The 27591-nt window shown below is 36.4% G+C and overlaps 1 protein-coding gene across 3 annotated transcripts in view; it reads right to left on the bottom strand.

Moving 5' to 3' along the window:
* ZCCHC7 (zinc finger CCHC-type containing 7) overlaps nucleotides 1-27591 on the bottom strand; it is a 252236-nt gene that overhangs the window by 36946 nt on the left and 187699 nt on the right. For all 3 annotated transcript variants that reach the window (XM_038552843.1, XM_038552844.1, XM_038552845.1), the window contains exons 3-5: nucleotides 15347-15390; nucleotides 14000-14125; nucleotides 12875-13045 (exon numbers count right to left, since the gene is read on the bottom strand). In XM_038552843.1, coding sequence (XP_038408771.1) covers nucleotides 12875-13045; nucleotides 14000-14125; nucleotides 15347-15390 — 341 coding nt within the window. The remainder of the gene's footprint in view (nucleotides 1-12874; nucleotides 13046-13999; nucleotides 14126-15346; nucleotides 15391-27591) is intronic.

The raw sequence follows: 27591 nt of genomic DNA, 5'->3' as shown, positions 1-27591 counted from the left end.
CTTCCATTTTTTCCCTATCACTTGATATTTTTCTTTTACCTCATTTTAAATTAGTAATCTAAAATTTATATGGCTTATTTTTCTTCTTGTAATTAAAATAAGCTTCATTTTATTGCAATTATCTATGATCTACCTTATAGCTTTCAAATTACATTTTTGAAAGAATTTTTTCTAATATTAATAAGTTTAAAAACAGATCAGTAGGAAATATTCATACATGTACGTTATGCTTCCTAGTTTCAGTGTTCATTGCTGCTAATTTTATTCTGATTTTTTCATTAAATTCATAAATGAACAACAGCTTGGCCATGTCATCTATTTTTCTCAGAATGCTCTACCCTCTAGGGATTGCTCTACTGCCTTCTGGCATTTAGTATTGCACAGGAGAAGTTTGATGCAAGCTTGATGTTGTGTGTGTGTGTGTGTGTGTGTGTTTCCTGTCTGGATGTCTGTGTGATTTTCGTTTGTATGACATTAAGACATTTCACTAGCATATGTCTAGATGTGGTATTTTTTTCTCTCACATATTGGGTGCATGCTCTCTTAATCAGAATTTTTGTTCATTTTGCTTTGGATCACTTCTTCTCTACTCACAATGTGAAAACTGAATTGGGATTTTCTCAATTTTCCTCCTATTTCTTATAATGAGTTTATTTCATTTGGGGTCATGTCTGATTCATTTTTTAATCTACCAGTTCCTTCATATATGCCTTAACTTTTTTTCTATCAGCTCATCCTAAAAATTTTTTTTTAAAAAAAGAGAGACATGTCAATCTGGCTAGTATTGGGTACTGAGGTGGTATCTGCCAAGGACTGTATAGGTCTCTGATAAACCACTCATGGAACAATTTAGTTTTCTCAGAGGTCTGGCTTGTGAGGAATAGGGAGGGAGTTTTAATTATAAAGGTCTGCAAAGTATGGATGGTTTATCCCAATGAAAACTGTTATCTACTTCATTAAAAGGCCATTCCGATTGTCCCAGATTCTTATAAATGTAAGGCTGTACAACATGGCAAGATCACACTTGTTATTAAGTTGAAATCTTACAGAAATCATGATCTGTTTGTAAACAAAGGAAACAATACAATAAAAAGACAAAGGCAAAGCTAATAGCATGTCTCCTAGCCCTCTTCCAATCCATTATCCAGATCCTGATAATGGGATCTAATGTTAAAAATCTAATGTTAGTAGCCTACCAGCTTGGTACGCATTCTTCTATCTCTTTTGTTCATAAATGAATATATTATATATATATATATACACACACATGTATTTTGTTCATAAATATACATACATATATGTATGTATATATACACACAAGCACAAAGCTCATTTTTTAAAAAATATTTTGTTATTTATTTTTTAAAAGATTTTATTTATTTATTCATGAGAGACACAGAGAGAGAGGCAGACCCATAGGCAGAGAGAGAAGCAGGCTCCCCATGGGGAGCCCAACCAATGCAGGACTTGATCCCAGTACCTCAGGATCACAACCTGAGCCAAAGGCAGATGCCCAACCACTGAGCCACCCAGGTGCCCTATTTGTTATTATTATTTTTAAGTAATCTCTACACTCAATGTGGGGCTTGAACTCATGGCCCCAAGACCAAGAGTCATGTACTCCACCAACCAAGCTATCCAGGTGTCACTCATTTTGTTTTTTACTGAAATAGAATCATTCTACAGACATCTGTAAATTTTCAAGAGGAAACAGGTGTACCTTTTAAATGGAATACCTAAGTAATTTAATTAGTACAAAATTGAAGAAAACAGTGCTGTCTTTAAGATGAGTAAACTGGCAAAGAGAGATGTCCATAATTAGGTCCTTGAATACTTTTACAGGTTGAAAATCATTCTTAGTTGCTGTATTTTCCTTCACTATGGACAATTTGAGGGAGATTATTAGAATTCAGAAAACTGTATGAGGGGCGCCTGGGTGACTGAGTTGTTAGTTAAGCATCTGACTTTGACTCAGGTTGTGATCTTGGGGTCCAGTCCTGGTATCGAGCTCCAAGTCAGGCTCCATGTTCAGAGCGGAGAGTCCACTTCTCTCTCTCCCTCTCCCTGCCTCCCCCGCCCCTAGCTCATGTGTGGTCTTTGTCTCTCAGATAAATAAAAGCTAAAAAAAAAAAAAAAGAAAGAGAAAGAAAACTATGAGATTTATATAGTCCAGGGAAGGTGACCTTAGTCTGTAATGCTTAGTAAATAAAACTTTTAGCCTTCTGGGTGTTAATGAGAATCTAATTTCCTCAATTTCATTCCCCAAATTCATAACTTAGATAACTATGTCCCAGCCTTTGCCCTCTTATTGGACCTAACAGTCAAATTCAAGTCCAACTTTATATGGGCTTTTATACTTGGACTGAAAATTAAAAAAAAAAAAAAGAAAAGAAAAAGAAAAAGAAAAAGAAAAAAAAAAAAAGAAAGAAAAAGAAAAAAAGAAAAGGTGAGGGGTATAATGAGTTTTAAATTGAATACACTTCCCAGTGGTCTGCTTTTGCATTTCTCAAAGACTCATGTCTTCCCAATGTGACTGCACTGAAAAGTTCATACCTAAGTCCCATAAAAATCTCAATGAAAAACTAAAGTTTATTTATTTCTTTAATTTTTAGGGCTGTTAATTTTGGTAGACTATACGGAGACAATCCTTCCCCTGTTTTGGTGGAAGTCAGGGGTCTGGAGAAAGGGAACTGTCTTTATCCTCCACAGTTATTCTTATAATTTTTATAAAGAAAATGTAAACCTGCTCTCAGTCTGCTAGGTCTACTGAAAGTGACTAGTGTTAAGTAATGAAGCATATGCTACAGGAAGAGTTGCAGAGACTGGGGGAAATTGTATTGGTTAGTCACAGATGACTTGAAAGGATACCATTTAGTACAATTTCAAAATAAGGACTGGTTCTCCTTCAAACTATAACCATGTTAAATTACACACCTTCAGTTAAAACCTTCTACCCTCTAAGGTTATTTATATATATATATATATTTGCTTAGTAAATATATATATAAAACCATGAAAAGTTTCAGATATTCATTTATTAGGTGGTTTGGGAACAGTTCCAATGAATTATTAATTACTAATTCCAGGATTTACTCCCTGAACAATGAACACATATGAATTTTCACTAACATTATCATGAGTTTTGCATATACCAATCAAGAGGATAAGAGACCTCCAAGCACAGAATCTACTTAACTTCCTTGGGGGTATTCTGGTCTCTCAGGTAAATAAGCATTTTATAAGCCTATTCAACAATTATTTTTTATTAAGCAAATCAATCAATCAATCAATCCTAGTCATGACCCCTTGGTCTAATGTTATGTTTAAACAACATGAAAATGCTATAAAAGAGAAATAAAGTATTCTAACCCAAGTCATATTTTCTTTTCTTTATATTCAAGTTATAATATTAAGATGTCAGCAGAACTACATACTTATATGAACATTCATACCAATCTATTACAATGATATACTTTTTGTCTTGACTTCAGTTAAGTTTGGCAGGAAAATTAGTTTATGATTATTTGAATTGTAAAAGATTATCAGAATTTTAGCTTTATTTTTCCTTTCCTTGAATCTTTTTAAGGCACTGAAAAAGATGATATAATATATTCCATCACAAAGTGATAGATGAGAATTTTTCCATATGAAAGCTGAGGGTTGATAAACCAAAAACACAGGACTGCATCAATACTTATAATAGTAATTTCAAATGAAGACATTGAAGAAAATACTAAAGAAAGTCGAACGGCTTCTTAAGGTAGTGGGAGGGAAAATAAGAAAAAGGATTTCCTTTGCCTTACATATCTCATTTTATTTTATGCATACTATAGGTATTACAGCTTTTGGAAAACTTGTTGAAACTTGATTTAAATATTATTGAGAGATGCCTAACTCTTAATGAGTCAAGCTGAGAATTTCCAATCAATGTGCAGGATCTGACAACTTTCACAACATGACTGAATGGTAGGTAGGTAAGTGGGGTCTGTTGCCCCTAATTCACTAATTTGCTTATTCAATAACCTTGCTGAGCTCCTATATGGATGAAGCACTCCACCAAAAGCTGGAGATACATCATTGAACATATCTGAAAACAGACACAGAGTTTACATTCTAAATAGGCAAGCCAGAAAAATACACAGAGTGTATGATACAAGCGTTACAGAGGAAAACAAAGCACAGGGAATGTTGGAGATACTATTTTAATTAAGGTGGTCAGGGAAGGCCTGTCCACAAAGGAGATATTTGTGTAAAGGTATGAAGGAGATGAGTCATTGTGAATACCTGGATACCTAGCACAGAGAACAGCAGGTAGGGGCAAGAATATATTTGGTCTTTTATTTTATTTTTTATTTTTTTAATTTTTATTTATTTATGATACTCAGAGAGAGAGAGAGAGAGAGAGGCAGAGACACAGGCAGAGGGAGAAGCAGGCTCCATGCACCGGGAGCCCGACGTGGGATTCGATCCCGGGTCTCCAGGATCGCGCCCTGGGCCAAAGGCAGGCGCTAAACCACTGCGCCACCCAGGGATCCCTATATTTGGTCTTTTAAAGAAAAGCAACAAGACCAGGTAGAGTAAGCAAAGGATTACTATAGGAAATGTGGTCAAGAAGCTAGATCACATATGGCCTCATTGGTGATTACTCTGGGAGAGACTCAAAGTCATATTGAAGGTTTTTGGATAGAGGATTGATATAATCTGAGTTATGTTTTAAAAGGATTACTCTGGATACCTGGGCTGGCCAAGTCAGTAGAGCATGCATGATCTTGGGGTTGTAAATTAAAGTCCCACATTGGATGTAGAGATTACTTAAAAATAAAATCTTTAGGGGTACCTGGGTGGTTCAGTCAGTCATGCATCTGACTCTTGGTTTTGGCATAGGTCATGATATCAGGGTTTTGAGATTGAGCCCCAAGCTGCGCTCTGTACTGGGCATGGAGCCTGCTTAAGATTCTCTCTCTCCTTCTTCCCCTGTCCTTCCTCCCCAACTTTTCTAAAAATAAAATAAATAAAATGAAATCTAAATAAATAAATAAATAGATAAATAGGATTACTCTAACCAACTATGAAAATTGAATATAAAGGGACAAGGAGGCAGGGAACCGCTCCAGGAAGCTATTAGAATAATCCAGGCAGTAGATGCTCACTTATGCTTATGCTAGGGGGATAGCGGTAGAAATGAGAAGTGGTCAGATTCTGTGAATCATTCTTTCCAGGGTTAAAGCAATGCATTAAATTATGATACAATAGAAAAGTGGCTCTCCATGAGTGGAAGAGATAGTTCAAGGAGAAATAGTCCAAGAATGGCTCCAAAAAGGAGAAACAGTCCAAGAATGGCTATAGATGTCCTTCCTCAATCTGCCTTGTCTTTGAATGTAAGAGCAGGAAGGCAAGCAAGTAAGTGCTCAGAAGATACTGACCTGTGTGTATGTTTCAAGCCATATGATCACAGGAAAATTCCCTTAGCCTGGATCAAGGGTTCCTATGGCATTACTTTAGAGTTGATATTTCCAGAAACAAGTGACATGTTATTATAGGCACATTTTCTTGGCTCCCTCCTATGGTGTAAGTCTTTTTTTTTTTTTTTTTTTTTTTTATTCATGAGAGGCAGAGAGAGTGGCAGAGACATAGGCAGAGGGAGAAGCAGGTTCCTCATAGGGAGCCCGATGTGGGACTTGATCCCAGAACTCCAGGATCACGCCCTGAGCCAAAGGCAGACACTCAACTGCTAAGCCACCCAGGCGTCCCGGTCTAAGTCATTTTTTACACCTGTCAGATATCTATTGCTTGCAAGTCACCAAGCTTAGTCTTTTGATATTCTCTCACTTAATTTTCACCATCCTGGTGTCCTTTCCATCACATCACTTTTATGCTGTTCTTTCACATGTCTACCTTTCTTATACTCTGAGCTACTTGAAGGCAGGGACCATGACTTATTCATCTTTATTTCTTTAGTACTTGGAATATTGCCTGGTATGTAGTAGGCAACCAGCAAATTTTTGATAAACAAATATAAAAAGTTTATTTGGGTGATTAAACGGTATAAGTATTTTTGAATAAATGTACACCTAATCACTATTACACAAAACAAAATGAATTAAGGAAGTCTTTAATTCAAAAACTTGATTCAGTTATTCAGCTCAATAATTGTATTTAATTTTTAAGAGATTTTATTTATTTATTCATGAGAGACACAAGGGGGAGGGCAGAGATATAGGCAGAGGGAGAAGTGGGTTCCTCACAGGGAGCCCGATGAGGGACTCAATCCTGGAGCCTGGGATCACACCCTGAGCTGAAGACAGACGCTCAACCGCTGAACCACCCAAGTGTCCCAATAATTGTGTTTCAATCAGTCTTATTTCTGGTCAGTAGTTATCTCAATAAAAGTAGGGAAAGGATAAGAGGAAAAAGGCATATGTATACCATTCTATGTTTCTTGGAGTTGACTAAAGATAAGATAAATGCCCTTTTCTTAAATAACTACCTGGATAAAAACTATATTCAATAACTGTTCACTTATTATATAAGCATGAAGTGATAACTACAAGACATTTGTACCAGATACTTTACATTTCCTACTGGAAATCCTCAATATTAAACTAACTTAAAAAACAAAAATCACATTGGGGCATCGGGTGGCCTAGTTTGTTGGGCAGCCAGCTCTTGATTTTGGCTCAGGTCAGGATCTTGGGATCATAGGATTGAGCCCCACAGTGGGCTCTGTGCTCAGTGCAAAATCTGCTTGTCTCTCTTCCTGCTCTCTCCACTCCTCAAATAATTAAATAAAATCTTATTTAAAAAAATCACCAAAATTAAACAGATACTAGTTTTCTATTTTATGTATATATTTCTTGAAGAAACATTTACTGATCACTGATGTCTGTGAAAGTCTACAGTTTATACTGAGTTCTCATTTTTAAAAGAAACTTTTGGGCTCTAAAGTTTACTATGTTGCTGATACTTAAGAGAGCATGTTTTCACACCATCAAATGTTTAAAGAAGGGAATCAAGTGAAATATGTCCTACAAATTCTTTTTTCCCACTGCATTTAAAAACCTGACTTGAAGGAGTGACTCTAATGCTGAGCTTTCTACTAGTGGATGGTATTTGGTTCTTGTGCATGATGATTACATTAAAGGAGTTACTGCTAGGACTGGGAGAGAGAGGATTAAGCAGGAATTTGAAAAAAAAGTTGCTGAAGGAAGAAAATTTAGGAAGTTTGGGTTTGTTATACCAAAAACTGATGAACTCAGTCATTATGCTTTAATGGAAAAGGGTGACAGCTCAAAAATCAGTAAAGACTGCTGAGACCAGGATCATCTCTTATTCTACATATAAGTATTGTTTTCTGGGGGAGCCTGGGTGGCTCAGTGGTTGAGCTTCTGCCTTTGGCTTAGGTTGTGATCCCGGGGTCCTGGGACTGAATCCCGCATCAGGCTCCCCGCAGGGAGCCTACTTCTCCCTCTGCTTATGTCTCTGCTTGTCTCTATGTGTCTCTCATGAATTAAAAAAAAAAAAAAAAAAAGTACGTTCTCTGGTACCACAGACATTGCTCTTTGGCTGAAAATCAACATTGTATGCTCCCCTGCTGATCCTCAGAGGTTGTTTAAAGAGCTGAAAACTTGGGCAGCCCCGGTGGTGCAGCGGTTTGGCGCCGCCTGTAGCCTGGGGTGTGATCCTGGAGACCTAGGATTGAGTCCCACGTCGGGCTCCCTGCATGGAGCCTGCTTCTCCCTCTCCTTCTGCCTGTGTCTCTGCCTCTCTCTCTGTGTCTATGAATAAATAAATAAAATCTTAAAAAAAAAAAAAAAGAGCTGAAAACTTAAACCATTACTTCTTTTTATTTGGAAAAAAAAATTTTTTTAAAGATTTTATTTATTTATTCATGAGAAATGCAGAGAGAGAGAAGCAGAGACACAGGCAGAGGGAGAAGTAGGCTCCCTCAGGGAGCCCAATGTGGGACTCGATCCTGGGACTCCAGGATCATACCCTGAGCCAAAGGCAGATGCTCAGCCACTGAGCCACTCAGGCATTCATGGAAAATTTTTTCATCTGTTTTATAAATATTGAGATTTTAAATATAATATCTGCATGCTTAAGATAGAAATTTGAGGGATCTTTGGAGCAGGAGTTAAACTGACAACTCCTAGAATGTTAGCAGGTGAGCTTCCTCCATGTACATTTATGAAGCATAGCATCACTTTAACTTTGAGACCTTGGGGAAAGCTTAATCTTACAATGTTTAAGTTTTCTTCTTCTTTTTAAAATTTATTTATTTGAGAGAGAGAGAGCATTAGTAGAAGGGGCAGAAGGAGAGGAAGAGAGAATTTCAAGCAAACTCTGCACTGAGTGTGGAACCAGACACAAGGCTCGTCTTATAATCTGAGCTGAAACCATGGGTGGGATGCTTAACCGATTGTGCTCCCATTGTAAAATGGAAGCATTAAACAGTATCTATCTGGTACAGTAGTTGTGATGATTACATAAATGACACAATCACAAATATCTACAGAGCACCTATTATGTGCTGAGAATACAGCAGTGAAAAAAGTACTCCCCCTTCCCTAGTTAGTAATGCATTTAGCACAGTGCTTAAACCACTGTAATTAATTATAGTTATTATTATCTTGGAAATGTCAGATATATCTTACAGAATGAGATTATGTGTGTAAGACATGTTCACACATTTTAAAATTTTCTGTATATATTTAAGGGGTGCCTGCGTGGCTCAGTCGGTTGAGCATCCAACTCTTAATTTTGGCTCATGTCTTGATCTCAGGGGTCATAAGAAAGACTGAGCCCCCCCAACCCCCCCTCAAAAAAGACTGAGCCTATGTTTGGCTTCACGCTCAGCAGGAAATCTGCTTCTTTTCTTCTCCTTCCTGTATGCACTCTCTCTGAAATAAATAAATAAATAAATAAATAAATGAATAAATAAATAAATAAATAAATAAATAAATAAATCTTTTTAAAAAATTTTAAAAATAAAGTTTTCTGTATGTTTAAAAATTGTTGACAAGAGGAGAATCTATGGCACTCAGAATTGGGATTCTTTCCACACTGCAGATTCTCTTTCCTTTGGAAGTTATCACTGATACAGGTTAACTTTAGCAGGCCTTGAGCCATCTTTCTATCCTTTACATTATAAAACTCTGGAATTTTAACCAAATTACTTTTATGCAGTAGTTAACATATGAAGCATTTTCCAAGCAGGGTTCAGGAAAAGTCATTACAGCACAAATATGATATGACTCATCAGTTTTTGTAACAGATTCTCTTTGTACATATAACTGGTACTCTGGCATTACAGAGATCAGTGGTGTGGCTACAGGGATGTATAAAGTAAAAATGGAAGTGTCTTAATCTCTTTAACTGATAAGAAGGTAGGGTACCTATAATAACCCAGGGCTTCAGAAATCCTCTGTGAATGAGCAGCGAGTCCAGCAGGTGGGAAGATGAAAATGACAAAGAAGGGAAGACAGTACTGTTTGAGGGTATGGGCCTTAAATAAACCTGAATTATCCACATAAAGAGGGAGGAGTAATATCTTAGAGGCAGCCATAGTGGGCAAGAAAGACTTTCATCCTAATCAACCTAATTCTGGTACGTAGGTCAGGAAAGAGTGGGCAGCAAGCATTTGAGAGGGTTGCAGGGAAAACAATATTTTCTGTGGAGGGCCAGGTTTTGAGACAAATTTAAAGCATGTATGGGACTGGATGAATTGTTCCAGCAACCTGAGGCCAGAAGGATTCTGCTTCTAAGTGAATCCTCATGAAGCACTTCTGGAATGGTGGAAGGACTATAAGCTTCTTCAGATGGGGTCAGTGAAGTCCAGGTTTGATTGAGCTCCAAGAGAATCCTATACATGGTGGGTAGACTAGAAAAAGATCAATTATTGTCCAGAGCCTTCACCATGTAATTACAAAAAACAAAAACAAAAACAAAAAAACCCCCCAAAAAACCCCAACACCCAACAGTTAGATCTTGGCAGATTTAGGGGAAAGGATGCTGCCTTCTCTGAAGTCGGCCACAGCCTAACACTATCTTAAAAACTTACATTCACTGAGGCTATTATTAATCCTCAAGGCCATTTTAGATAAAGAGTTTAGCATACATTCGAGGCCAAAATTAAGAAGTTAAGCAGAATGGACTACAGATTTAATTCAGAGCTGATTATATACCCTTTTACAAATTATTCTTAACTGTTCTGTACTACAGTTTCTTATTAAAAAAAAAAAAAGTGCTCATGATAATATCTGAGACCCTTCTGTTATCACAGGCAAATAAGACCATATTTGTAAGAGCTTTTCAGAAGAAAAGAGTACAGAAATATGCCATTAAGTGTAACTGCCAAACTAGAAAATCTGCCTAAAAAATTATAATTGACAGTGTAATGCAGAGTACAGTACTATAAAACTAGGACAATTTGGGATTTTTATTTTTAAGACATAGTAAATATTAAGAATAAGTTTAAGCTACTTAAAAAAAGATTTTATTTATTTATTTGAGAGCTAGTGAGCAAGTTAGCGAGTAAGCGTGAGCAGGGGAAGGGGCAGAGGCAGAGAATCTCAAGCCCCATGTGGGATTCAATCTCACAACCCAAAGATCATGACCTGTGCTGACACCAAGAGTTGGATGCTTAACCAACTGAGCCACCCAGGTGCCCCAATCTACCTTTTTTTTTTTTTTTAAAGATTTAATTATTTTACATAATCTCTACACCCAACATAGGGCTTGAACACACAACCCCAAGATCAAGAGTCATAAGCTCTATGGACTGAGCCAGTCAGGCACCCCAGTTTAAGCTACTTTGTAATGAAATAACAGCTTCTATCTCTTCATCTAATCTTGAGAGCCACATGTTAGCCAACATCACTAGTTGCCTAAGAAATACAATTAAAAACAGTAAGATATCATTTTCTCCTTACCTGATTGGCCAAAATTTTAAAAGATCAATCATAGGGTTGAGAGCATTCCTTTTTCTAAGATTTTTATTTATTTGAAAGAGAGCACACGCATAAGAGTATGCTTGAGCAGGAAGAGGGGCAGAGGAAGGGGGAGAAGAAGACTCCTTGCTGAGTAGGGAGACCAATGGGGCTAGCTAGATCCCAGGATCCTGAGACCATAACCTGAGCCAATGGTGGATGCTTAACTGAAGGCAGGCGCTTAATGGACTGAGCCACCCAGACGCCCTGTTGAGAGCACTCTTAAAAACATGTGGCAGGTGGATATATTGGTACCACCATTTATCTAGTTATTTAGTTATTTATTATTATTATTTTTTAAAGATTTTATTTTATTTTATTTTATTTTATTTTTTTTAAAGATTTTATTTTTAAGTAATCTCTACACTCAACATGGGGCTTGAACTTACAACTCCAAGATCAAGAGTTACATACTCTACTGACTGAGCCAGTCAGGCATCCCCATTGCTTTTAAAAGAGCAATCTGACAATATTTATCCAGATATAAATGTACATATCCTTTAATTACACAATCCCACTTGGAATCCAATTTACTGAAATAATCTTGCACACATCTACATACTTATACAAGTATATACTGTAGCACTGTTTGCTTAAAAAAATGGGTTTTAACTATAAATCTAGATATATTGGTAGAGAACTTGCTAGGTAAATTGGTATATCCATATGGTGGCATAAAAGTTAGCCATTGGACAGGTAGATCTTTTTTTTTTTTTTTTTTTTAATTTTTTATTTATTTATGATAGTAACAGAGAGACAGAGAGAGAGAGAGAGAGGCAGAGACACAGGCAGAGGGAGAAGCAGGCTCCATGCACCGGGAGCCCGACGTGGGATTCGATCCCGGGTCTCCAGGATTGCGCCCTGGGCCAAAGGCAGGCGCCAAACCGCTGCGCCACCCAGGGATCCCGGACAGGTAGATCTTTATGAGTTAATGTAGAGATGCATTCATAAGGAATTAAAGCAGAAAAAAATCAGGTAGTAGGACAATGTACAGGATAGTGACCTTATTTTTATTGTTTAAAAAGATACTTTAGAAATTATAATTTAGAACTGATATATTTACATGAGAAACATATATACCAAACATTCATATTCTACTATGTTTTAATTTGAAATTCATCTCAATAGGAAGCTCTATCACTTTCTTTAGACAAAAGGACATAGGTACACTCCAATATAAATAAAATTGACAAATGTTTGTGTTTTGTATCATGCCTTTGGGAAGTACAAAGTAAAAGGAAAAGATTTACTTTAAAAAAAAAAAAACAAAAAACTAACTTCTATAGCCCTTCTAGTCTTTGAGATCTTGACTAAACCCCATATGATACGGATGTCCAAAATAATGATGCACTAAAATTTAATGTGCTGCATGTAACTGAATGTCTTCTAAATGACTTTTGTTTTTTTTTTTTAAATCTAAAAAAAGAACTAAGATAAGCAGATCTAAAGTATTGGTGGTTTTGTCTTTCTTATTTAAGACTATTACATCAGCAAGAACCATCAATAAGCAGCATGAAGCCAAGCTTCATATAGACCTTTGTATACAATTGCTAAGTGGGTACATATTTTCATCTAACTATACATGAATAGGTATAAATTTTACACATTATTTATTACATATCTCTTTTATTTCAACTTTACTTGGCAAGCACTTTAAGCAAAGGGGACAAGCATGGGTTTACAATATTTCTTGATGCTGCCTCCTGATGAACCATTTAGTAGTAACCAAAGTAGTAACCATTTAGTAGTAATCAAAGTAACCAAGCGATATGGCTATCGCTACATATGGTAGAGAATAAACATTCCTTTAGGTAGGCTGCCCAATAGTTACAAATTGGCACACTGCCCCCAAAGCCCAACAAGTTAGTTATATGCAGGATACTCACATCAGCATAATGGCCTATCATATCACATCGGTCACATCGCTTTCTCCAGGATGATCTTTCAAGACATCTGTGAGTGGAAGACATAGGCAAAGAACAGCCTAAGCAAAAGCGGGCTGGGCAGGCATACTGGAGGTGTCCTCTCTCAGAGCAGAGACAGCAGGGGCGGACTTTCTAGGTTGCAAACAGAAAATCTCTTTAGCAAAATAGTTCGGTGTCAATTAGAAGATTAATTTTTTTCTGTAAAATTCCATAAAAAGTTATTTCTAATTGGAGACTCCAATGAAGGTCAAATCTTGAACATACCATAAAAATCAAACAAAATGTCTGAAATCAGAGCTTTAACACAAGCTATCTGTATTCTGTGGTTGCCAAAAAGGCTTATTGTGCATGTACTATCAACTGGCGTCTATTTCTTATGCCTTGTCTTATAGGAACATTAAAAAAGCAGATTGTGCCTGAGAAAGAAAGTGGGATGAGAAGGTTCCGGAAGCTAAGTCATAGGAGGAACAGACACTGAAAAAGGCTGCTTTGCTGGAGGACCAAAGATATAGAGGAACCCTAAGAGCTGTCTTAAACATCTGAAAGACATTCATTTGGAAGAAGCTGTAGGTAAATGGAAGGAATGTTTCTTGATAATTCTTTATGTCTCAGAGAACATCCAAAGATTGATGTATCTGTTTAACATAATTTACAGCAATAAACATTTATAAATACTTAAAATGTTAACTTTCTAACATTTCTACAATGAAAGATTTCTAACAATGAAAATCATCCTGCAGTGAAACAAGCTGTCTTATAAAGTAGAAGGTTGGGAAGTGAGAGGGTCTCAGGAATTGTCTAATTTAATCTCATTTTATAGACAAGAAAACAGAGGCACAAAGAGTAAAATGATTTGCCTAAGATTGTGCACCTATCAATGGAAAAATCTAAAGTTGATTCCAGGTTTATTGGACTCTAACTTCACTGTTCCCTTTCTGCTACTATTTTAGGCTGTGACCTACCTGAAAATGTAAAGTGAAATTTACACATATATTATGCAAGATTTGAATTCTAAGGTTACAAGGGTTCACTCTTAAGATTTTGATTTTTAACAATGTAGAAAGAAACATTATGTATTTCACATACTTGTGGAAGGGGGCAGTTTTTCGATAAATGGCCACATTTGTCACAATTTCTACAAGTAACATTTTTGTTGGCTGAGTAGTATCGGTGGGTCCATCTTCCAGACGATCTATTATTAACTATCTGAGCCTAAGGGGAAAAAAATCAATAATTAAAAAGAATACTTCACTCTGTTCATAAGAATTAACAATCATAGTCTGTTCAATCTAGAACCCAGCAACAAGAAACTTTTGTGTTCTTCAAAGACTTCAAAAACTTAAAAGGATTTGCCATGAAGACAACTCTACTTCTTGTCTGTCTCTCCTCTGCCATTCTCTTAAACTTTCTCCATACGGTTCCATTTCTTTTGTATCTTTTTCTACTTATAGTTCAGGTCCAGTAGGGGTACCGATATGCATAATTTAGACATTCTGGTGGCGTTCAGAGTGAAAGATATTGCTGGTTTCTATATCTGAATGTATACCATATTTTTCTGAATGAGAAGCTTGCTTCAATTTTTACTTAGGGGGATTTTAAAAATGACTTTTTACTTTTATAGAGTTATTAAACCACATAATGACCAAATCCATTCTTTCTTTTGAACAACCCATGGTTACTACCTATAAATTGGCTTATAATTCCTAAGAGACAGGAGATAATTTCCTTCCAATAGAGTACTTTTAAGATCTAGCCTGCTTACAGTAACCCAATTCTAGCTCTCCCATATTCTAGGCAAAATCTAGTGTCTTGCAAAAGAATATTAGCAAAACATATCATATGGAATCCCTAAAGGAAAATATGTAAATGCCAACCATGCTTTTATTTTGTTTGGTAGAATTTCATCTTTGAAAAAGCTTTTCATCTTTTACTTGTTATTCAGCTAGATTGACAAGGTAAGCCCCAAGTAGACACAATCTAATTATCTTTTAAAACTTTTTTTTGAAAACCAAGTTGTAAAATTATTCTTTTCTTAACCATCTGTCACAATTAAGGCTAATAATTGACAAAGACAAACACCTGCCACATCCTAAATATAGACTAACCATTTCCTTACACTGAAGAAGCAGTTATTTCCGGTGTTGATTTTTAGTGTACTAGGCAATATAAGCTCACCATGGCAGAGAAGAAATAGAAGGGAAAGGGGACTAAATCATTATAGCAATTAACACACTGACAAAAATCAAAGCTGAACCACACTTCTGAAAAATTCAATTACCACATAGTGAAATCAAACTTTTTCTTACAACATACTTGGACCACTGCTATCTCTAAAAAGTTTATTAAGTTATCATACTGAAGTGAAAGGAAACTTCAAATCAAAGGGAATATTAATCTATTATTCATAATTTCAAAAAACAATTTTAATTTTACCTCTGCATCTTTGTCACTGATGAACCAACTTACACCATCTTCTCCTACAAAACAAATAAAATGTTACTCAAATCTTGACACCTTTAAAGTACTTATAGATTGATATTCAATTTGTCAGTACTGAAATTGGACCCCAAAGGTATAGTGAGATATGTGAATACCTCAACCTCTTATCTTGGCTCCACTATTACTTGATTGGCTCTGAATAATTATTTAACCTCTCTTTTTTTTTAATTTTTATTTATTTATGATAGGCACACAGTGAGAGAGAGAGAGAGGCAGAGACACAGGCAGAGGGAGAAGCAGGCTCCATGCACCGGGAGCCCAACGTGGGATTCGATCCCGGGTCTCCAGGATCGCGCCCTGGGCCAAAGGCAGGCGCTAAACTGCTGCGCCACCCAGGGATCCCCTATTTAGCCTCTCTTAACCTCAGTTTTCTTACCTATGAAATTCATGGGAATAATATTTGCTTCATCTAACTAAAAAATACTGTGACTCAAATGAGATATGTGAAAGTGCTTTGAAAATCATCAAGCTATAAACAAATATATAAAAAATCAGTTGAAGAAACCAGAAACCCAGTAACAGATGAAGAAATCTTATCTAAACTTCCTTATCTGACTAAAGCACAGCTTTATGAAAGTCAGCTGCACAGCACCCCCCTCCCCTACTGCAACCTAGTGTCTCTAGTCAGGGAAGTGACTGACTTTGGCTTCTAGGACATCCCCAAAACACCAAATTGTATAAGCCCGCATCATCAAAATTTCCATCCTTTGAAGCTCTAAATATTTGTGTTTGTTTAAGTTGGTAAACAAACCTTTAATTCTGGCAACTGACTTGGGTTGCTCATTACTGAGCACTTCTGTGCCTTGTCTTTCCTCCTGTTAATCTCTCTATCAGTTAGTTTGGTGGCCCTCACCGTTCAGACCCAAGAAGGCAGAGGAAAGGTTCTTCTTTCCAATATCAGTATTAACTGTGTCCACTAGCTTCCCATTGTTGTTGTTGTTGTTTATTTGACAGAGAGAGAGAGAGAGAGAGAGAGCGCACAGTGCAGGCAGAGGGAGAGGGAGAAGCAGACTCCCCACTGAGCAGAAAGCAGGATGCAGGGCTTGATCCCAGGACCCTGAGATCATGACCTGAGCTGAAGGCAGACGCTTAATCAACTGAGCCACCCAGGTGCCCTGACTAGCTTCCCATTGTAATTGACTTTCACTGTAACATTTTAAAAAACTACACTTTGAATACAATCTCATAATTGGGGCTAGACATTTAGAACTGTATTTTATAACATCAAACACAGTGAAATAAAACACCAAAATATCCAGAAACCATTGATTGATCTAAAAACACAACTGTAAAAACCTAAGGGGCTTGGGAGCCCTACATTCCTCTTTATCAGCTGTTTTCTTCTCTTTGCCCTGTCCCTTTACAAACTTGCAAATGGCTGCTATTTCTCTGGTCTACTCATGACCAGGGAGGAAGGGACATATGACTAATGCAGAAGCTATGGTATCAACAAAGGACTGAAAGATTTTTTTCTCTCCTTGAAGCAAAGTTAAGATTTCTTCCTTCCTCCTATCTATTCCTCTTCTCTATCTCAAAAACACAAATCGAGCTTGACTCTTGTCTTTGAAAGGAATTTTGAGGAGATATGAAATAATCTACATTCCCCCAGGCATACCAGGAGTAAGCGTCTAGAGACAGATTTTAAAATAAAATAGTTTTACTAAGAAAACCAAAAGGCTGCTTTATAAAAAGACCAATCCATAGGAGAGCAGAGATGCTATGCTGATGATTATGTCCTTTGTAAAATTTGGAGGCTGCATCCATATAGGGAGAGTGGAGAATACATTAAATAGCTGTGCATCATCACCATCCACAATGGCATTCTTTCATTAAAAAGATCCAAGGAGCATGTTCTGTTCTCCATCTTTAAAATTCAAAATGACCACTAAAAATCACTGAAATTAAAAAACTACCTAGTTGTCCTTAAAAATAATAAAACTTAAAACCAGTGAAATGCAAAATAGCAACTGTTACCATCCCAATTCCAAATAAATTTACATTCGAAGAACTAAACAGTGAGAAAAGGAAAGGTCCAAAATAGGAAGATCCGACTCCATTTAGATTGTTTAAATATTCCTGTGGAATTCCAGGTCATGTACTAACTCATCAAGCTATAGTATATTCTTACTGTAGAAAATTTATCAACAGGTATACAAGACAAGTTTTAATTATAGATGAAATCAGACTTCTCAGTGGTAAACAGAACAAAGACGTGGAACACATCAGCCAACTCCTGGTGCTATCCATGGTTCCAGTTTTGGTTTGATCCTGGTAATAACAGCTGACTCATGCCGTTTTCTCTTTTATCTATCCTGTCTTTTTCTTAACTCGGAATCCCAAACTAATGGAGGCTTTGTCTAAGGGCAACTCATTAGAACGTCTACGGGCAGCCAATTCTCCACTTTGTTAAATTCCTGGTACAGGGCTTGGTTTCAGTCTTTATCTCTTATTTGCTGTGTGGCACTGGGCACGTTACTGACCTTCACTTGGCCTGCATAATAATGGGTTGGATTAAATGGCATCCATGGTACTGGTACTGTTTAGTTTCTAAGATTCTTCCAATTTTTCATTCATTATTAAAATAAAAAACATTGTCCTCCAGGCCTCTGCAACTGGCACAGGATGTCTTTCCTTAAAGACAACTTCCCACAGGGCCCAGAAGCACTCATCTTCCATGTGTTCACTACCCATTGCCATAAAATAAAAAATGCAATTGCCCTAAAGTATAAAATTAGGACTGTCCTAAAGATGCCTAATATTAACTCTTAGCTGCCTTATAGCCCTGTCTTGCTAATATCTGTGATTCTTTTCAGTTCAGAATTGTAATCAAAGCAATAGCTGGCGACTCTTTCTTTGCATCAAATCAACTCAGTGCAACAAACACATACTGAAAGGTTATATAATGAGCGAGGTGCTATAGGGTAAACAAAGAGGAATAAGAGCTTATAACTTAGTAAAGGAGACAACAGAAAAAAGAAAGGAGTAAGAGAAGACAAACAAAATTCTACAGTAAATTCAGAAGAAGAATAGACAATGTCTGAATTTAGGGGAAAAGAGGAAAAAAGTCACAGAAGATTGTGCTATACAGCAAACTTTACTGAAATATAATTTACATATTATAAAATATACCCCTGTAAAAAATACAGGATGTATTTTGACAAATGCACACACCTGTGCAACCACCACAACCATCAAATATAGCACATTTCCACCATCCCAAAATGTTACCTTGTGCATATGTGCAGCACAACCAGGCAACCACTGATTTGCTTTGCCTGTTCTAGGACTGCATATAAATAGAATCCTAAACTGTGTACTATTTTATGTTTGGCTTCTTTCATTCTCAATATTTGTGAGATTCATCTATGTCATTGGATAGTAGTAGCACTTTGTTTCCTTCTTATTGCTGAGTACTATTGCAGTGTGTGGATGTAACAATTTGTTTAGCTGTTTATCTCCTGATAATACTTAGGTTGTTTCCAGTTTTGAGGAATTGTAAATAAAGCAGGAATAAATATTCTAGTGAAAATCTTTCTTTTTAACTGACAGAAGTTTTCACTTGCCTTGGAAAAATACCTAGGAGTTGAATTATTGGATGTGGTTTAGTATATCTTTACCTTTATATGAAACTGCCTCAAAGTGGCTGTGTCATTTCATATTCCCATCAGCAACATATGAGAATTCTCGTTTCAAAAATCTCACCAGTACCTGAAACTCTTTTTTAGTCTTCAAATGTGTATATAGTAATGCATTAGGATTTTAATGGGCATTACTCTGATAACTAATGATGCTAAGCATCTTTTCATGTATTTGCCATTCATATATCTTTAAAAAACTATTTGAATTTTTAGCTTAGGGGGATCCCTGGGTGGCGCAGTGGTTTAGCGCCTGCCTTTGGCCCAGGGCGCGATCCTGGAGACCCGGGATCGAATCCCACGTCAGGCTCCCGGTGCATGGAGCCTGCTTCTCCCTCTGCCTGTGTCTCTGCCTCTCTCTCTCTCTCTCTGTGACTATCATAAATAAATAAAAATTAAAAAAAAAAAAATTGAATTTTTAGCTTAAATGGATGAATGAGTGAATGAATGAATGAATGAATGAATGAATGTAGGCCCAGCGTGGAGCCCATGTGGGGCCTGAACTCACAGCCCTGAGATCAAGACCTGAGCTGAGATCAAGACTCAGATGCTTTAACTAACTAAGCCACCCAGGCACCCCTTAGCTTGTTTTTAAATTGAGTTGTTTTTTATTTGAAGAGAGTGAAGGAGACTGTTTTCCTTTGATTAAATTACAGGAGTCCTTTATACATTCTAGATATAAGTCTTTTATCAGACATATGTTTGCAAATATTTTTTCCCAGCGTGGCTTGCTTTTTTCAATTATTTTTTAACAGAGTTCTCAGGGATGCTGGGGTGGCTCAGCAGCTGAGCATCTGCCTTTGGCTCAGGGCATGATCCTGGGGTCTTGAGATGAATCCCACATAGGGCTCCCTGCAAGGAGCCTGCTTCTCTCTCTGCCTATGTCTCTGCCTCTCTCTGTCTCTCATGAATTTTAAATAAAATCTTAAAAAAACAAAACAAAACAAAACCAGAGTTCTCAGAAAAGCAAAAGTTCTCATAAATTTGGCAATTTTTCCCTTTATGGTTTTCTATGCCCAAAGAAATCTCCCTATGCAAGGTTACCAAAGCAAGCACTTTTTATGTTTTCTTCTAAAATTCTATAGTTTTAGCTTTTGATGTTTAGTTATTACCCATTTTTCCTCATATGAATATCCTATCCAGTTGTTCCAACATCATTTGTTGAAAAAATACCCTTTCTTCATTAGATTGCCTTACGAACTTTGTTGAAAATCAATTGACCATATACATGTGGGTCAACTTCTAGAAGTTCTAGTGTGTTACATTGAGTTATAGGTCTATACAACTTTACTTTAAAAACTTAAAATCATGTAGAGTAAGCTTTCCGACTTTTCTGTTGTTTTTTGAAGATTGCTTTGGCTATTTTTTGATTTCTATATAAATTTTAACTTGCATTTTGATTTTTTCTCTTTAAAGCAAGCTCTACAGCTGATATGAGGCTTGAACTCATGCCTGATCGTGAGATTAAGAGTCACAGGTATACTGACTGAGCCAGCCAGGGGCCCTTGATTTCTGTATAAATTATAGAATATAAGTTCCTACCCAAAAAATCTGATGGGATTTTGATTGGTATTGTGCTACAACTACAGATCAGCTTGGAAAGATACTTTAACAATATCAAGTCTTCTAAAACATGAATATGATGTATGTCTTCATTTATTTTGGTCTTCTTTTTTTCAGCAATGTGTTATGGGTTTCTGTGAACAGGTCTTGCATATATTGTACTAGTTATCCCTGAGTAGTTCATGTTTCTGTTACCAAAAACTTTTTTAAAATAACATTTAAATTAATTTTAAATTATTTGTAAAAACTTCATTGTTCAAGGTCTGATTACAAGTTTATAGAAATAGAGTTGACTTTTGTTTATTCCCCTTCATCCTGCAAATTTGCTAAATTCACTTAGTGCTAGAAGCTTTTTGTAGATTCCTCCCAATTTTCTATATACAGTATCATTTCACCTGTGAATAAAGACAGTTTTATCACCTCCTTTCTAATCTGCATGCTTTTTATTGCTTTTTCTTACCTCAATGCATTATAAAGGATTTCCAGGCCTAATACTCAATATTTTAAGTGGTGACAGAAGATAATCTTTGTTTTATTCCAATAAGGTGAAAAATTCAGTCCTTCTGAATTAAGCAAACTGTTTGCTATAGATTTTTCATAACAGGTTGAGGAAATTCTTTTTTTTTTTTTTTTTTTACTATTTTCCTGAGTTTTTAATATGAATGCATTTTTAATTTTATCATATGCCTTTTCTGCATCAACTGAGATGGCGCCATGGTTTTTCCTCTGTCTGTTAATATGGTGAATGACAGTGATTCATTTTCAAATAAACCAGTCTTGTATTCTGGGATTAACTCCACTTGGTTAGGATGTATTATGCTTTACAATATACTATATAATTTAATTTGTTAGTATTTTATTAAGAATTTTAACATCTGTGTTCATGAAGGATACTGATTTACACTTTTCTTACAATGTCTTTGTGTGGTTTTGATATTGGGGTAAAACTGGCCTCATAAGAGTTGTGAAGTTTTGGGGAGAGTTTGTGTACAACTGTGTTATTTCTTCCTTAAATATCTGATAAAATTCACCAGTGAAGTCATGTAGGCTGCAGTTTTCTTTGTTGTGGGCCAGGAATTTTACTTGCAAGGTTTTAAAAATAGTAATAGAAATAGTAACTCTACTTCTTTAGTAGGTATGGAGCTATTCACATCTTCTAGGTCTGCATGGGCCAGTTTTGGTAATCTGTGACTTTCAAAGAATTTGTCTATTACTTCTAAGTTGTTGAAATTATCAGCATAAATGTCCATAATAGACTCTTATTCTTTCCCTTTGATTTAGCTAATTTGTACTTAAACTCATCCAGTAAAATTTTTTATCTCAAATACTGTATATTTCAGTTCTAAAAGATCCATTTGGTTCTTTTTTATATCTTCCATTTCTCTTATTATATTTCTTTTTCTTTAAACCTCAGTGTATATTTTTAATAGCTGCTTTAAAGTTCTTTCTGATAATTTCATCATCTCTGTAATTTCTAGGTTTCTTTTATTTGATGGATTTTTCTCCTGGTTATGGGTGACATTGTCCTTTGAATACCTAGTATAAATTTTTTTTTTTCTTAGATGCTAGTTATTGTAAATGGTATACTGTTGAATGTCTCACATTTTTTTCTTATTTTCAAGTGTAAGACTCTGTTTTGACAAACAGTTAAGTAAATTCCATATTAGCTTGATTCTTTTGAGACCTTTAAAGTTTTGTTAGGGTAGGTCCACAGTAGCTTTACTCTAGAGCTAATTTAGCCTTACTTAACTAAGATGTACCTTCTGGGGTTTCTATTAAATGTTGCAGGTATTCAACACTCTCTTCACTTTGGCTAGTAAGAACTCGGGTTAAGTTCTGGGAGTTGCTCAGCTTATAGACCGTCAGCTTTTGTCCAATTCTAATGGAGCTGGACCTCTCTGTGTACAGATAGGAATACAGCATCCTTAATGTTCATGGGCAACCCTATGTAGATTTCTAGAGTTCTTTCCCTCCACAGTTCCTTCCCTCCAGTATTCTGCCCCACAAAGTACAGCTTCCTTAGCCTCTCCAAACTGTGATCTCTGTTTCTCATCTTAGTGAGGCTGCAGTCCTGTGCTTGGGTTCCCTCTTTTGGCACCATGATGCAGATGTCTAGGCAGAAAGCTAGGTTGATTATAGTGTGCATCTTGTTTTTTTCCATATTCTTGTGAATCACTGTCTGGTATTACCTGTTGTCCATATTCATCTTTCCCTTTAAACTTCTATGTACATTGATAATAGCTGCTTTAAAGTCCTTTTCTGCTAATTTCATCATTTCTTGTCAGGGGGGCAAGTCTAGTCTAAGTTTACACAATACAGCTGGAAGGAAAAGTCCTATATAGGATTTTATTTTTTTTTATTTTTTTTAAAGATTTTATTTATTTATTTATTTATTTATTTATTTATTTATTTATTTATTTATTTATTTATTTATTTATTCAGAGACACAGAGAGAGAGAGGCAGAGATACAGGCAGAGGGAGAAGCAGGCTCCATGCAGAGAGCCTGACGTGGGACTCGATCCAGGGTCTCCAGGATCACGCCCTGGGCTGCAGGCGGCGCTAAACCGCTGCGCCACCGGGGCTGCCCTATATAGGATTTTAATAGATGGAGATGAAAGAAGACACCAGTAAAAAAGAAAAAGTACAAGCAACAGAATGGAAGAAGAAAAAGGATACAGCAAACAATACAGTTTAATTAGAATAGAAGGTGTGCTAATTCCTTTACTAAGAATTTTCATAGACCTTTTCATATATAAGAATACTAAGAATTAAATATTGTTACTTATAAAACACCTTTTACACCTCAAACACACGTGAAGACTTAATATTAAATCTATTCTTCCAACTAAGAAAGCTTCCATGTCTTCTGGTTTAACTTTAAATGCCTTTACTTTTTACTGCATGAGCTCTCCACAAGTAACAGCACAGCAGGCCTCTTTGCACTGTAGTAGTAATACTGAAGGCAGAGACAGTAAAACAGTATTACAGTGTTCTCTATTAACACTTGGCAAAAACAAGAATACTTTACCTCTTCTGAAATAACCTTCAAAACAAAAATGTAAACCCATAACCTTACACATATTTTACACATTTTCTCCAATTTCTGGAACTATTCTGCTATCAATTACAAACACACATGTACTTTCTTTCTCTATTACTACATGGTAATAAATGTAAACATCCCTCATATTTATATGGTGATTCGGAGTCTATAAATTGTTTTAAATATATATTTTATCCCCAGAACCCTGTATGTTATGATTACACAAATACTCACTTTTTTTATGTGTGTACTTTCTACAAGAAATGGCAATTGGTGCTTTTTGTGAAAGGTAGTGTTAATGTAGTTAGTTACCCATAAGACTGTGTTCATTTTTCAAGGGATGTAAGAGTTTGGACTAGATTTCTTAGGAAATACAGTTCCTGCTCTGCTTCAGTTACATTAGCCTATATTGTGGTAGGTGGAACCGCTAAAGATCATTCCTTTGCTAAGAGCAGCCAAAGACAATTATAGAGCTGATTCTAACTTTTGGAGTAATTTGACAGAAAATAGGAGTTAATAAAATATATTCCAAAGATCACCAGCTGAGCACATCTGGTTGGTTATTTGCAGTGCAAGAGCCAGGGTCTAAGAAGAATCTTTTCCTGAGCCTATCCGTATAACTGCTTATAAGAAAGCCAGAGATTCCTTACATTTTCTAGATATCTCAATTTCTAACATCTAAAATTATAAACTTCATTAGATTTCATTGAAAAGATTATGTATAATTTTCTCAGCATACAGTGGGCCTGAATTTAACATTTAGCAAATCAGATATAAAAACTTATTTTCCAGGCAGCCTGGGTAGCTCAGCGGTTTAGTGCCACCTTCAGCCCAGGGTGTCATCCTGGAGACCCGGGATTGAGTCCCACTGTCGGGCTCCCTACATGGAGCCTGCTTCTCCCTCTGCCTGTGTCTCTGCCTCTCTCTCTGTGTGTCTCTCTCATGAATAAATAAATAAAATATTAAAAAAAAACCTTATTTTCCCTACTAATTATTTAAGAGTGTGAATGTGGGGTGGCTGGCTGGCTCAGTCAGTAGAGTGTGGGGCTCTTGATCTCAGGGTCCTGAGTTTAAGCCCCATGCTGGGTGTGGAGCCTACTTAAAAAAAAAAAAATGTAAATACAACTTTCCTCAATGTGTAAAATGTTTTCACTTAATGTGGTATCGAGTTAATTTTCAACAAATATTTACTAAATATCTCTCATTATAAAAGACCATGTAGGAGACAGAAAGATGGCTAAGACATGGTGCTTGCCCTTAAGGAACTTACCCCAAACTAGTATGTGCATCTCTTGGTGAAACAATCTAAAAAGCATAACTGTGCTAAGAAAATAACCACGAAAATTTCATTTTTTTTAACAGAAAGATGAGGGGTGCCTGGGTGGCTCAGTCGGTTAAGCATCTGCTTTCAGCTGGGGTCATGATCCCAGGGTCCTAAGATAAAGCCCTAAGGTGGGCTCCTCACTCAGCAGAGAGTCTACTTCTCCCTCTGCCCCTCCCCATGTGCATTCTCTTTCTCTCAAATAAATAAAATCTTAAAAAATAAGAAAACAGAAAGATGACTAATAAAGTTTTAAAGATAAGAAGTCCACTATTATTTAGGGAGTGGGTTATTTAACTATTTAACAAAAAAAATACTGAATTCTAATAATGGGCAATTAACTTAATGATGACTATCACCAAAACGGTCTTCCTTGTAATTTTAGCAACTGTTTTCTCCCCAAAGAATTTGTGAGTCTATAGACCTAGCTCAAAACTGGGGACTAGTTATTATATACCTGTAATTCCTAAGGAACCAAGATTTTGGGCCTTCTCAGTATCCTCTCACTTGCAGGATACAAACAAAACACTGACTTGCATGAGATGGCTTTCTTTCACTATTCTAAAACACAGTGAAAGGGTCAAGAAAAGAAAGAAAAATGAAGAAGGTTGTGAATAACTCTCCCACCAGATAACCTGAGGTTAAATAACTTGGCAGTTATAGCATTAAAGGCAGATTAATAATACTACATTTCTGAATTTATTACCCACATGATCTTTTTACACACACCTAATATTTTAAACTAAAAGGTCCTACTGTTTGTAAATTAACACTCCCAGGGCTTTCTCCTCTCTGTACTTTTGCCCATTTTATACACTTGATCTCTAACACTGGTTCCCTCTTTGCTCAATTTCCACTTAACTAATTTCCATGACTACCCGTTCTGAATGTCCTTTAAAGGCTGAGCTCCTCATAGCCAATGCATGTGGGTAATATTCAGTATTTCTCTCTCACTTGCCCTCTGTGAGCATTTACCATTCTCATGGTTGATATAACAAAATAGTTCTTATCCTCTTTGTGGTTTCCTCTTCCTTCACTGGTTACATGGTATGCTCCACTCTTTGCTCTTCTTATCCTGCATGCTTAGTCCCAGCTTATCTCATACATGTCCATGGAGAGAACTCCCAAATCTGTATTTCTAGACCAGATCTTTTCCTGAGTTCCTGACCTACAGGACATCTAGATTAGACATCCTGCAGGTAACTCAAATTCATAGTCATTAAAAATGAATTTTTCATTTTCTCCCCACTCCTTGCATTTGTCTCTCTTAAAAACAGACAAAAGCTCCTACTTCTCTCCTCCCTGTATCTTCTGTCAATAACTTGTCTCCTGTATTTTCCATACTAAAAAAAATCTCAACTCTTCCCTCTCACCTTTCATATAATTACTTACCAAATCCCATAAATTCTCTCTCCATCAAGCCTCAATACCATTACACTGGCCTAGTGATACCTGATTTCTCAGCCAGATTATTTATTTATTTATTTTAAAGATTTTATTTATTTATGAGAGAGAGAGAGAGAGAGAGAGAGAGAGGGGCAGAGACACAAGGCAGAGGGAGAAGCAGGCTCCATGCAGGGAGCCCAATGTGGGACTCGATCCCAGGACTCCACGATCACGCCCTGGGCTGAAGGTAGTGCTAAATCGCTGAGCCACCCGGGGCTGCCTTCTCAGCCAGATTATTAAAATAACTTCTAACTATCTCTAACACCACAACTCATTTTCTATTCCACTATTACTAGAGTGTTTTTATTTTTTATAACATTAATTTCAGGTTTACAACACAATGATTTGATATCTGTATATACTACAAATGGAGTAATGTTTCCAAAGTAGATACATGAATACGTTCTGCCCTAAATGGTCCCTTGATGCCTACAGGATAAACTTAAAACTCCTTTGTATGCCACACAACGCGTTCCATGATTTTGTCTTTACCTGGTTCTCTGGCTTCATCTTCCTGATCCCAGTGCTCTAGCTAAGCTTAGTAATTTCCTCAATGTGTCCTGTTGTTCTCTGCAACTATGCCTATGCATGTATTCCCTGGACACAAGCTGTCCCCAACTTCACATGGAACCAGGACTTGGTCTTCAAGTCCCTAATCATGTGTTACCTCTTCTACTGAACTCTTCCCTAATAACCCTTCAAAAGCAAAGATGATCACTCTCAACTTTGTAACATCCTAGACTTTAATTATGTCATTTCTATCTTTATATCTTCCAAAGCAGGATTGTTTAGTTATCACAGGTACTCAGGTTTACTAAATTACTTACATAACATTTCTTTTTTTGATTTCACTTCTGGTAGAAGTATTTTCTCCTTTCCTAAAAGCACCTTATTTATCTCTTAGGCAATTAAGCACTTCTAAACCTTATGCTAACAGCTATATTAATAAATATTTTACTTCCCTCACTACATCTAAGTTCTCCTCAGACCTCTATGGACATATCTGTTTTATCCATCTATCCATTTATCAGCACGATATCTTGCATACTTTGAATTATGTTAGAAAAAAAAAAGGAAAAAAGATAAACATTAATATGCACACTTGTGTGAATAAACACTGTTCTGAACTGGGGGTAAATAAGTGATTAACTAATTTCATGGGCTGTCACT

This window comes from Canis lupus, chromosome 11, assembly GCF_011100685.1.
Source record: "Canis lupus familiaris isolate Mischka breed German Shepherd chromosome 11, alternate assembly UU_Cfam_GSD_1.0, whole genome shotgun sequence".
Taxonomy (NCBI): Eukaryota; Metazoa; Chordata; class Mammalia; order Carnivora; family Canidae; genus Canis; species Canis lupus.
Note: the sequence above shows the minus strand (reverse complement) of the source record. Positions and strands in the feature narration are given on the sequence as shown.